Source organism: Aegilops tauschii, chromosome 2 (genome assembly GCF_002575655.3).
Source record: "Aegilops tauschii subsp. strangulata cultivar AL8/78 chromosome 2, Aet v6.0, whole genome shotgun sequence".
Taxonomy (NCBI): Eukaryota; Viridiplantae; Streptophyta; class Magnoliopsida; order Poales; family Poaceae; genus Aegilops; species Aegilops tauschii.
The window spans coordinates 631,172,739-631,185,087 of NC_053036.3; the positions used below are offsets into that span (position 1 = coordinate 631,172,739).

At 53.0% G+C, this 12,349-nt stretch overlaps 1 protein-coding gene across 1 annotated transcript; it reads left to right on the top strand.

Moving 5' to 3' along the window:
• Window positions 1–246: 246 nt before the first annotated feature.
• On the top strand, window positions 247–2,255 carry LOC109772969 (2-methylpropanoate--CoA ligase CCL4-like). The gene is made up of 2 exons (XM_045233691.2): window positions 247–451; window positions 586–2,255. The coding sequence occupies exons 1-2, from the start codon at window positions 254–256 to the stop codon at window positions 2,032–2,034; spliced, it is 1,647 nt and encodes a 548-aa protein (XP_045089626.2). The 5' UTR covers window positions 247–253; the 3' UTR covers window positions 2,035–2,255.
• The last annotated feature ends 10,094 nt before the right edge of the window (window positions 2,256–12,349 follow it).

Genomic DNA, 12,349 nt, shown 5'->3' on the forward strand with positions numbered 1-12,349 from the left:
GAGGAACATGCCCGTCGCCTGTGAAGTTCGTTTTGAATAAAAATGCAGATACGGACGAAAACGGCGTGGCATGGCATCTTCTGCTGTAACGCAGTAGCGATCCAGCATTTATCACTAGCGTCTGCACTATATTTGCCTGACCGTCCCATAATGTCACCCACACGGTTGGTGGGCGTGCGACCACCTAGCTACGTGGCTTTATTTCTTGCATGTTGCATCGCACCGGCCATCACGAGCTGCAGGCGCAGTGGACATGGAGAAGCTCGGCGCGAACCCGGCCAACTCCTGCCCGCTCACGCCGCTGGGCATCCTGGCGCGGGCGGCCGTCGTGTTCGCCGACTGCCCCTCCGTCGTCTACCGCGCCACCGTCTTCACCTGGTCCCAGACCTACCGCCGCTGCCTCTGCCTCGCCTCCGCGCTCTCCGCCCTCGGCGTCTCCCGCCGCGACGTCGTAAGTAACCCATCCACCCGTCGTCGTTTTCACAAACACCTTATGATTCTGTAGCGTGTGTGTTCTTCGCCACCGGAGGAGTGAATTCGGTTGGTGGATGACGATCCATGCCGTGAACCAAATGCATGTTTCAGGTGTCCGTGCTGCTGCCGAACGTGCCGGCCATGTACGAGGCGCACTTCGGCGTGCCCATGAGCGGCGCCGTGCTCAACACCATCAACACGCGCCTCGACGCGCGCACGGTCGCCGTCCTGCTCCGCCACTCCGGCTCCCGGCTCGTCTTCGTCGACCCGGCGCTGCTCCCGCTCCTCGACGACGCGCTTCTGCTCCTCCCGTCGGAGCACTCGGCCCCGCGCGTCGTGCTCGTCGAGGATCCCCACGAGAAGGATCAGTTCCCTCCGGCCCCGGCCACGGATCTGACGTACGAGAGGCTCCTCGAGATGGGTGACCCGGAGTTCAAGTGGGTTCGTCCGGCCAGCGAGTGGGATCCGATGGTGCTCAACTACCCCTCCGGCACCACGGCTGCGCCCAAGGGGGTCGTGCACTGCCACCGCGGGATCTTCTTGGTGACCATGGTGTCGCTCGTGGACTGGGCTGTGCCGCCGCGGCCGACGTTCCTGTGGACGCTGCCCATGTTCCACGCCAACGGGTGGAGCTTCCCCTGGGGAATGGCCGTCGTCGGCGCCACCAACGTCTGCCTCCGCCGCGTCGATCCCAAGGATGTGTACGCCGCCATCACGGATCACGGGGTCACGCACCTCTGTGGCGCGCCCGTCGTTCTCAGCATGCTGGCCAACGCGCCGGAGGGTGTGCGCAAGCCTCTGCATAGGAAGGTACGGATCATGACCGCTGGCTCGCCGCCGCCCGCTGCGGTGCTGCACCGTGCGGAGGCATTGGGCTTTGAGGTCAGCCATGGATACGGACTGACGAAGACTGGGGGTCACGTCGTGTCGTGCGCGTGGAAGGGCGAGTGGAACAAGCTGCCGGCGTCGGAGCGTGCGCGGCTCAAGGCAAGGCAAGGCGTGCCCACCCCCGGCATGGCCGAGGTGGACATCCTGGACGGCGAGACCAGCCGCAGCGTGCCCTGGGACGGCGCAACCATGGGCGAGATCGTGCTCCGCGGCGGGTGCGTCATGCTGGGCTACCTCAACGACAGCGAGGCGACAAAGGCAGCGATCCGGGACGACGGGTGGTTCTACACGGGGGACGTGGGCGTGATGCACCCGGACGGTTACCTTGAGATCCGGGACCGGTCCAAGGACGTGCTCATCAGCGGCGGCGAGAACATCAGCAGCGTGGAGGTGGAATCCATGCTCTACGGCCACCCAGCGGTGAGCGAGGCGTCGGTGGTGGCACGGCCCGACGAGTTCTGCGGGGAGACGCCGTGCGCGTTCATGAGCCTCAAGGAAGACGCGGCAGGCACGGTGACTGAGGAAGTCCAGGATAAGGGGGTATCCGGACAGCCGGACTATATACTTTGGCCGGACTATTGGACTATGAAGATACAAATTGAAGACTTCGTCCTGTGTCCGGATGGGACTCTTCTTTGCGTGGAAGGCAAGCTTGGTGATTCGGATATGTAGATTTCCTTCTCTGTAACCGACTCTGTGTAACCCTAGCCCCTTCCGGTGTCTATATAAACCGGAGGGTTTAGTCCGTAGGACCAACATCATCATCAACAATCATACCATAGGCTAGCTTCTAGGGTTAGCCTCTACGATCTCGTGGTAGATCAACTCTTATAATACTCATATCATCAAGATCAATCAAGCAGGAAGTAGGGTATTACCTCCATCGAGAGGGCCCGAACCTGGGTAAACATCGTGTCCCCTGCCTCCTGTTACCATTAGTCTTAGACGCACAGTTCGGGACCCCCTACCCGAGATCCGCCGGTTTTGACACCGACATTGGTGCTTTAATTGAGAGTTCCACTGTGTCGTCGCGATAAGGCTTGATGGCTCCTTCAATCATCTACAACGATGCGATCCAGGGTGAGGTCTTCCTCCCCGGACAGATCTTTGTATTCGGCTGCTTCGCACTGCGGGCCAACTCGCTTGGCCATCTGGAGCAGATCGATAGCTACGCCCCTAGCCATCAGGTCAGGTTTGGAAGCTTGAATTATACGGCCAACATCCGCGGAGACTTGATCTTCGACGGATTCGAGCCCACCGCAGGTACGCCGAACAGTCACGACGAGCATGACTTAGATCTGCCATCGGACGGTGTTCGTGAGATCACGCCTGCGGCTGCCTCGGCTCTTAAACCGGAGCAGATCGTGTCATCCGAGGACGGGAGGATGGACCCCGCCACGGAGGCCGCACACTCATCGGCGATGGAGCCGAACACAGACTTCGCCTTCAATAAGGCCCGTGTCATCGGATCCTCGGACTTGTTTCCGGCCATAGGCTCCGAACCGCGTGCATCCGTGCCTATAGAATCTGATTGGGCACCGATCATAGAGTTTACCTCCGCGGATATTTTTCACCTTGGGCGACGTGCTAAATTCATTGAGATCTCTCTCCCTGCCAGGAGACCCGCGGCCGAACTATGTCCAGCTCGAGTGGGAAGCGGACGATGAAGAAATTCGTTCCCCACCCACCACCCACTTAATAGCCACTGTCGATGACTTAACTGACACGCTTGACTTCGACTCCGAAGACATCGACGGTATGGACGACGATGCTGGAGAAGAACGGGAACCACCGCCCACAGGGCGCTGGACGGCCAGCTCATCATATGATATATACATGGTGGATACTCCCAGAGAAAGTGACGGCGAGGAATGGAAGGATGCAACGGAAGATAATCCCCTTGATAAGCAACCAAAGCGACGGCGTCGGCGCCGCTCCAAATCCCGCCACAGTAAAAACAGTGATAATAGCACAAGAAGAAATAATACCCCAGACGACCCCATGGACCCAGCGATGCAGCAGGATGAGCGGGGGGACGCCGAACATAGACCAGGGCCGCCGTCTGATCATAGTGACAGCGGAGATAACACTCATAAACCCGCCTCCGGAGAGGAAAACAGTCCGGACGACGATGCGTTCATCATCCCGGAAAAGCAGTTGGAGCAAGAAGACCTTCGCGAAATGCTTATCGCCACCGCAAGGAGCTTGAAGAGGCAGAAGCAAAGGCTTAATGCCGCACAGGATACGCTCAACCGTAGATGGAACAAAGTGCTCGATACTGAAGAAAAATACGGCGGTGATCGCCACACCAAGAGCTACCCAAAGCGCAAGCTTCTGCCTGAATTCGACGACGAGGCCATAAAGCCCATGCCGCCGAAAAATAATACGACCGACCGGCCGGACCGACCACCCCGTGGCCGAGATAGAGCAGCTAATAATGCCGCACACAAATCAGCACACGATTTACGTGAGCACCTGGACAAAAAAGCCGGTATGGCCAGGTCCATCTATGGATCTAGGAGGCGTGCTCCGACACAGGATCAGGGCCGCCCAAACGATCATACTGATCAAATAACAGCTCGGAATCAAAACCGAACACTACAACTGTCGGAAGCATCCAAATACAGGGGTGCCGCACACCCCCTGTGCTTCACCGATTAGGTGCTGGATCATGAATTTCCATAGGGATTCAAACCCGTAAACATAGAAGCATACGACGGAACGACAGACCCTGGGGTCTGGATTGAGGACTTTATCCTTCATATTCACATGGCTCGCGGAGATGATCTCCACGCCATTAAATACCTGCCCCTCAAGTTGAAAGGACCAGCTCGGCATTGGTTGAAAAGCCTTCCCGAAAACTCAATTGGAAGTTGGGAGGAACTTGAGGATGCTTTCAGGGCTAATTTCCAAGGGACCTATGTCCAACCTCCGGATGCAGACGATCTAAGTCACATAATTCAACAACCCGGAGAGTCAGCCCGAAAGCTTTGGAACAGATTTCTCACTAAGAAGAATCAAATCGTCGACTGGCCGGACGCCGAAGCCTTAGCGGCTTTCAAGCATAGCGTTTGGGATGAATGGCTCGCCCGACACCTCGGCCAGGAAAAGCCGAGGACAATGGCAGCCCTCACAAGCCTTATGACCCGCTTTTGCGCGGGCGAGGATAGTTGGTTGGCCCGCAGTGGTACCAACGACCCAGGCACATCCGAAGTCAGGGATGGCAACGGAAAGCCACGACGCAATAGAAATAAGCGTCGAAATAATGAAGACAGCCCAGACAATACGGCGGTCAACGCCGGATTCAGGGGCTCTCGACCCGGTCAACGGAAGAAGCCATTCAAAGGCAGTAGAGATGGACCGTCCAGCCTAAACAGGATTCTAGACAAATTATGTCAGATTCATGGCACCCCCGAAAGACCTGCCAATCATACCAACAGAGAATGCTGGGTCTTCAAGCAGGCCGGCAAACTAAACACCGAACACAAGGGGAAGGAGACGCCAAGTGAAGACGAGGATGAGCCCCGCCAGCCGAACACTGGGGGACAGACAAAAGAAATTTCCACCAGAGGTCAAAACAGTAAACATGATTTACGCTGTAGAGCCCGTCGCCCCCAAGCTAAGCCCATGGTCGGCCTGCCCGATCTCTCTCGATCGCAGGGATCATATGACTAGTGTCCGGCATGGAGGGTCGGCTGCCTTGGTGCTCGACCCAATAATTAACGGATACCATCTCACCCGAGTCCTCATGGACGGCGGCAGTAGTATCAATCTGATATATCAGGACACTATCCGCAAAATGGGGATAGACCCATCAAGAATTAGCCAAAGCACTACTACCTTTAAAGGAGTAATACCAGGCGCAGAGGCCCGCTGTACGGGCTCTCTAACATTAGAGGTTGTATTCGGTTCTCCCGACAACTTCCGAAGCGAAGTACTAACCTTCGGCATCGCTCCATTCCGAAGCGGCTATCACGCACTACTCGGAAGAACTGTTTTCGCCTGTTTTAATGCAGTCCCGCATTACGCTTATCTTAAACTCAAGATGCCTGGTCCACATGGCGTCATCTCAATTAGCGGAAATATAGAGCGTTCTCGGCGTGCGGAAGAATATGCGGCGGCTCTAACAGCCAGGCCAACTCCCCAACCCGAATAAATGATCGGTCGTCAAGACCACGGACACGGCTAGACGTGTCCAGTGCACCACTAGTTGTAGCAGCCCAGATAAACCTGAGCTTGGTTGGCGGACACGCCCCCACATGTGGTGCTAGGGGCTGCCCGCACGTATAAAGACTCATAATTCGGCTTGATCCTATTAGTAAATTAATAGACTTCATTGTTATGGTTCATTAAGAATAACCAACTTTTTCGCACGATCACCAGATTCTTTCACCTGGGTTTTTTCTCTTTTTCGCAGATGATCATCGTGCTACACCCTTCCAGGATACGGCACAATGGAGACAAAGGCGCACACGTGCAGCAGGGCCTCGTTCAAAGGTTTCTTTTTAGATTAAGTCCCTGCGTAGACCTTTTTTACTGTCTCTTGTTGCTTCAATTCCCCCGATACTTTATATAACCGAGAGGGATACCTGCGTTATTGGCATTTCATCACGCCAAGATTAATGCATGTACCTGGAAATTTAGGGCTCATTACCGAGGGCGTTACTTAGCCCAGAATATGTTGTAAAGTCCGAATACCTTAGGGAGTGTTCAGCGTCGCGAGTTTGCCCTTATATGCATCAGCTCTGAATCATGTCTTTGGTCAAATGTTGGGTTTGCCCGGCTCCCGTGTTTTGATACCTTACGTTCCGCTCTATCGGCTAAGGTGCCACCGGGAGAACTACTGCGATTGTGCCCCGGTTCATCTGGGCGAGCACCTCAGTAGAGAAAGCTGAAAACTGACTGTCATGATAAAGCGTGAGACTGGTCAACCACTCGATGACTCATCGGAATCTTCGGGATTCCTCCGCATTAACGAAGGATCATTTCCCGGTCATGTACATACGCACACCGTATTTGGATGAACGCGGAAGTACCAGGGGCTATATAGTAGCCCCACCGTCAAACTCCTATGGCTAAGTAAAAGTGTTACAGCAATATAGTCCGATTGCCTTTTTCGCCGTGCTATCACCTCCTCAAACGGACCAAGACGTTGGATTAAGTGTGATTATGCGTTTTGCCGAACACCCCCGCATTATATGCGTGGGGGCTAAAGCCGACGACTGCTATCTTTCAGGTTATATACATATATACATAAACGGCCGCACAGGAGGCACTTAATACTTTACGGGCAAAAGTATAAAAATAGCCTTTATAATCAAAATAGCATTGTTTTTACAATCAAGATACATGTCATTAGAACATGGTACTTTTGGAGCACTGAGCCTCTATTACACGGGCACCTTCTAGGACTTCTTCAAAATAGTGCTCGGGCGAGTCCTGGCCTCCGGTCGGACCCCTGGTTGCAATGGCGGTGGCCTCCATCTCTGCCCAGTATGTCTTAACACGGGCAAGAGCCCTCCCCGCACCCTCTATGCACGCCGACCTCTTTATAGCGTCGATTTGCGGCACAACGCGAAGAAATCGTTGCACTAAATCAAAATAACTTTCCGGACTTGGTTCCTTCGGCCAAAGATGATCCACGATAGACCTCATGGCAAGCCCGGACAACCTATGGAGCTCGGCCCACTCGGCCATTTGTTCATTTAACAGCAGCGGATGCTTTGGAGCACTGAACTGCGACCAGAACAACTTTTCCACCTGATGATCTTTTTGATCTTTGAAGCACTTCGTCACATCAGCAGCACTCTTTGCTAAGTCCAGGTATGCGTCTGCAGCACTCCATAATTTATCCAGAGGGGCATACTTCAGTTCGCCGAACTTCGTCCGTAATAGGAAGGGCTTCCCAACTGTGATATCTCCGGCTTGGCGAAGCTCCTCCCTCGCCGCTCTGATTCCAGAGCACGCTTCTTTGGCTGCTTCTAAGGCCTTCTTTAATTCAGCTGCTTTCGTCTGGTTCTCCCTCTCAAGGAGCTCATAGCAGCCGGCGGCATTTTGCAGCTCAAGAGCCATGTTGGCTATTTTCTCTTCGCTCTGGCGATGAGCAGCCTGTTCGGCTTTCAACCCTTCGGCTGCCTTCAGGGCAGCCACATCACTTCTTCTGGCTTGCTCCTTGGCTTGGGCAAGTTCTGCCAGCAGGGTCTCCACGGCAGCAGCTCCATCTGCAATCAAAGCATATTATAGATACTAGCATCATGCTCCTCTTAAAATTTGCTAAACCACCTGAAAATACACACCCTGTGCCTCGTCAAGCCGCTTGTTCACAAGCGCGATGTCGGCATCTGCCACGTCAAGCTGCCGCCTCAATTCGGCAAAATCAGCAGTCCGGTCAGCCGCCGGACCTTCGGCCGCCTGCACATGAAAGCAGCGCGTTTATTACCTGGGACTATGATCCTCTGTTCGCCGCCTCTGGTCGGCAACCAGAGTCTCAGGGGCTACTATCTATACAGAGCACACCTATCGTGTGCGGTACAGTCAAAAATATATATTACTTGGCGTACCTCAAAGCCTCTTAGCAGGCTTGTAAAAGCTTCATTTAACCCGCTCTTAGCGGATGAAATCCTCTCAATCACCGTACCCATTAAGGTACGATGCGCCTCTGAGATAGACGCTTGCTCCAAAAGACCCATCAATGTGTCCGGATGGGCACCGGACAATCCCGGGCTCTTTCTGTTGCTCTCCTTGGGAGCCGGAAACTCCGGACTTCGGGCGACCGAAGAGTTACCTTCTGGCCTTTGCGGATCAGGTGAAATCCTCCGCGGCGACACCTGAGGGTTGTCCGTCTCGCGATGCGGGGAAGTAGGAGAAGGCGTCTCTCTCTCCATCATCTCCGGAAGAAGATCCCCCGAAGACGAACTTTGTTGAGAAGGGCTAGGAGCCGGACTGCAAAACATGTGTCCTGGTCGTTAATCTCAGAGAAGAGAAAAGATATATTTGTCAAAGTGCCTTTGTTCACTTACGGCTCGGTTGATGGCTGGCCGCCTTGCGGGCGCTGTGCGGCAAGGATGCCCTCTGGGCCGGGGCCCCCTGGTGAAGGTTTCTTCTCGCGTTTGGAAGCCTCCGTTTCCAAATCTTCAGGGGCGCCCCTTTTCTTCCCATGGGGAGAGGGGATTTTTGATTCACCTCTCCGATCACCCTCCCTTGCGGAGGTACCAATTCCCCCGGTTGGGATATGTAATGCACGAAGCCCGCTCTCGGCTTCTCTACGCCTCCCTCCATCTTCTCCTAATGGCACTTGGTAGGGCGCGCGCTCCAGCATCCTGGCCAGAACAGGATTCGGCAAGCCTTCAGGAAGAGGGGCCGAACACCTGATCCTCCCCGCCTTCCTTATCCAATCCTGGTCGAGGGTGGTTTATTAGAATGATGTTATAACAAACATAGTAACGGTGTGTTCGGTTGCGGAGTTACTTACTTGGGTATCTGGACGGTTGCAGTTCAGACCCGCATCCTCGGTGGTGTCCGGACACTTTATTCGTGATCCGAAGAATAATTGATACATCCCTTCGAGCGTTACGCCGAAGAAGTGTTGAATAGTTCGCGGTCCTTCCGGGTTGAACTCCCACATACGGAGAGGGCGACGTTTGCACGGCGGGACCCGACGAACCAGCCTTACTTGCATTACTTGGACGAGACTGACGTCCGTCCTGAGGAGATCTCGGATGCGGCTTTGCAATGTCAGCACGTCATTAATTGGCCCCCAGTCCAGCCCTTTGTTGACCCATGACGCCAGTTGAGGCGGAGGGCCCGGGCGAAAGGCCGGGGCGGCCCCCCACTTTGTACCCCGGGGGGCAGTGATGTAAAACCACTCCCTCTGCCATAATTCGGACACCTCCGGGAAGGAACCCTTCGTCCATGGGGCGTTGGCACCTTTGCTTATTATAGCGCCTCCGCACTCTGCGTGTCGCCCCTCGATCATCTTCGGCTTCACATTGAAGGTCTTGAGCCATAAGCTGAAGTGGGGGGTAATGCGGAGGAAGGCCTCACACACGACGATAAACAACGAGATGTGAAGGATGGAATCTAGAGCTAGATCATGGAAATCTAGCCCATAATAAAACATGAGCCATCTTACGAAGGGATCAAGACTAAAGCCAAGCCCTCGAAGGAAGTGGGAAACAAATACGACACTCTCGCTAGGTTCGGGAGTAGGGATAACCTGCCCTTGAGCAGGTAGCCGGTGGGAGATTTCGGTGGTCAGATACCTAGCCTTCCTAAGTTTCTTGATATCCTCCTCTGTCACGGAAGAGGCCATCCACCGACCTTGAGGTTGGATCCGGACATGATTGAAGGTCCGAAGCGCTTAGCCTGAGCCTTGGGTGTTGGAACTCGAGGTAAGGGAAGGGAAGGATTGGGTGTGGAAAGAAAAGAACAGGTCTGGACCTCTTTATAAAGAGGGTGAATATCAAGCGTCCTCCGCGTGACCGTTTGGAACTTGCCTAAAACCGTGGAGTTATTTCAGTAACACGATTGGGTTACCCACGCCCGTATTGATGAGAATCCCGTGATAAGGGGGACACGATCTCTGCTTCGACAAGAAATGCCAATAAAACCGCCTCGCAATACGTGTTATGGCAGGCAGGGAGAAAACGGTTCGAATAATGACCAGGCCGCGGCGTGATGTCACGCTATGAAAAGTTGTCAGCAGATTAGATTCGTGAAATATATTCTCTCTACGGTGTTATGTGGAATTTTTTTTGCAGAGCCGAACACGATCCTCGTGTTCACAATCTTCTATGGAGTATTCGGAGAAGGAACCCGCCTTGCCATGCCGAAGACAATCTGCGCGCCGGACTCGTCGTCATTGAAGCCTGGTTCAGGGGCTACTGAGGGAGTCCTGGATAAGGGGGTATCCGGACAGCCGGACTATATACTTTGGCCGGACTATTGGAATATGAAGATACAAGATTGAAGACTTCGTCCTGTGTCCGGATGGGACTCTCCTTTGCATGGGAGGCAAGCTTCGCGATTCGGGTATGTAGATTTCCTTCTCTGTAACCGACTCTGTGTAACCCTAGCCCCTTCCGGTGTCTATATAAACCGGAGGGTTTAGTCCGTAGGACCAACATCATCATCAACAATCATACCATAGGCTAGCTTCTAGGGTTAGCCTCTACGATCTCGTGGTAAATCAACTCTTGTAATACTCATATCATCAAGATCAATCAAGCAGGAAGTAGGGTATTACCTCCATCGAGAGGGCCCGAACCTGGGTAAACATCGTGTCCCCTGCCTCCTGTTACCATTAGTCTTAGACGCACAGTTCGGGACCCCCTACCCGAGATCCGCCGGTTTTGACACCGACAGTGACCACGACCGAGGTCATGGCATGGAGCCGGGAGCGCATGGCGGGGTACATGGTGCCCAAGACCGTGGTGTTCCGCAGCGAGCTGCCCAAGACGTCCACCGGCAAGGTCCATAAGTATGTGCTGCGGAAGCTTCCCGGGAGATGGGCCCCACTTGCAGGGGTAGCAGCAGTAGCAAGATGTAGTGTACGACATGGCAATGGGCAAAGGGTTCGTCTCTAAATTTTGACCCCTTTTCCTTTGTGTGTGGGCAAAGTGCTACTCTAAAACTTTTTTCGCATCATTATCATGTTTTCTAAAGGCATTGACATGGTGGACTGCTTTGCACACCCCGTCCTCGGAGCATTTCCAATAGAAAATGACACTAAATTGTGCTTCGAGTAAAATTTGGATCTTCAAAAGGTGGGTTTTTACATCACCAAAACCTCCAACTCCAACAGATGATGTAAAATAGGGCACTAATGCTTCAATAGGTGATGTAAAATAGGGCATCGTCACAACAATCGCTCCACAATTTCATACATATTTGAACCTAATAACATCAAAATCATATTAAATAACCACATGACACATGTGGTAAGCAATATAAACTATTCAAAAATAAAATCCTACATCGTCTTAAAATCATAAATCATCTCAAAATAAAATCGTAAATCAACTCAAAATCTAAATCATCTCAAAATCATCATTAATATTCAAAGATGGTAGCCACGCCGGTCATAGAGGCCTCTCCCTCCGCCTTGCTGGCATGTGCCGGTGAGGTGCTGCCTGTAATTTCGGCGAAGCAGCGTCGATCGAAGCAACGACAGCTCGGCTCGGTCGCGGCGGTTGCACACCTGTATGCTGCAGCTCCGGCGGCTAGAAGACCTACGCCGGACAGTGGTCACAAGCTCCGGGAGCCATCACAGGCTCTGCCGCTCTGGCCAGCAGCCGAAACTCTGCACGATGGCCGATCTAGATCGGCGCGGTGGTGGGACCTTTGGCCGCCGTCCGGGGTGACAAGATGGGGCAGTGGGATAGCAGCGAACTTAGGGGAGGACGGACGAGCCACCGCCGCAGCCTTATCGGCTGAAATCGTCGGCGGCGATGATAGGGTAGAGGTACGCTCGCGCGGCGGTTGGGATTGCGCGCATTTTGCTGGAATGGCCCAAGTGATGAAAATTTGCATCACCTGCTTTACATCCAGTGGCGGAGCTTGAACAAAAATCATGAGGGGGTCATGTGGGGGGGAGGGTGGTTAGTGGACAATCAAGCCTAATACTAAGGGATATGCACATATTTTTGTATGAGGTGGGGCCATGGCCTAGGTTGGCCCTCACAAAGCTCCGCCATTGTTTACATGACGGGCAAAACCCGAGTAAAAAAATTGCATCTATATCATTTGTTGGAAGACCTTTTTTGTGCCTTCGTGATATAAAATCAATTATTCATACATCAACATCATCATTGAACATTTTTATAATATACATGATGAATATTATAAAACCAAATAAACCTTAAAACCAGCATTGAATAACATCGAACATTTTTCTAATATACACGATGAATGTTTTTAAATAACCTTTAACTTTTTCTATATATATATATATATATATATATATATATATATATATATATATATATAT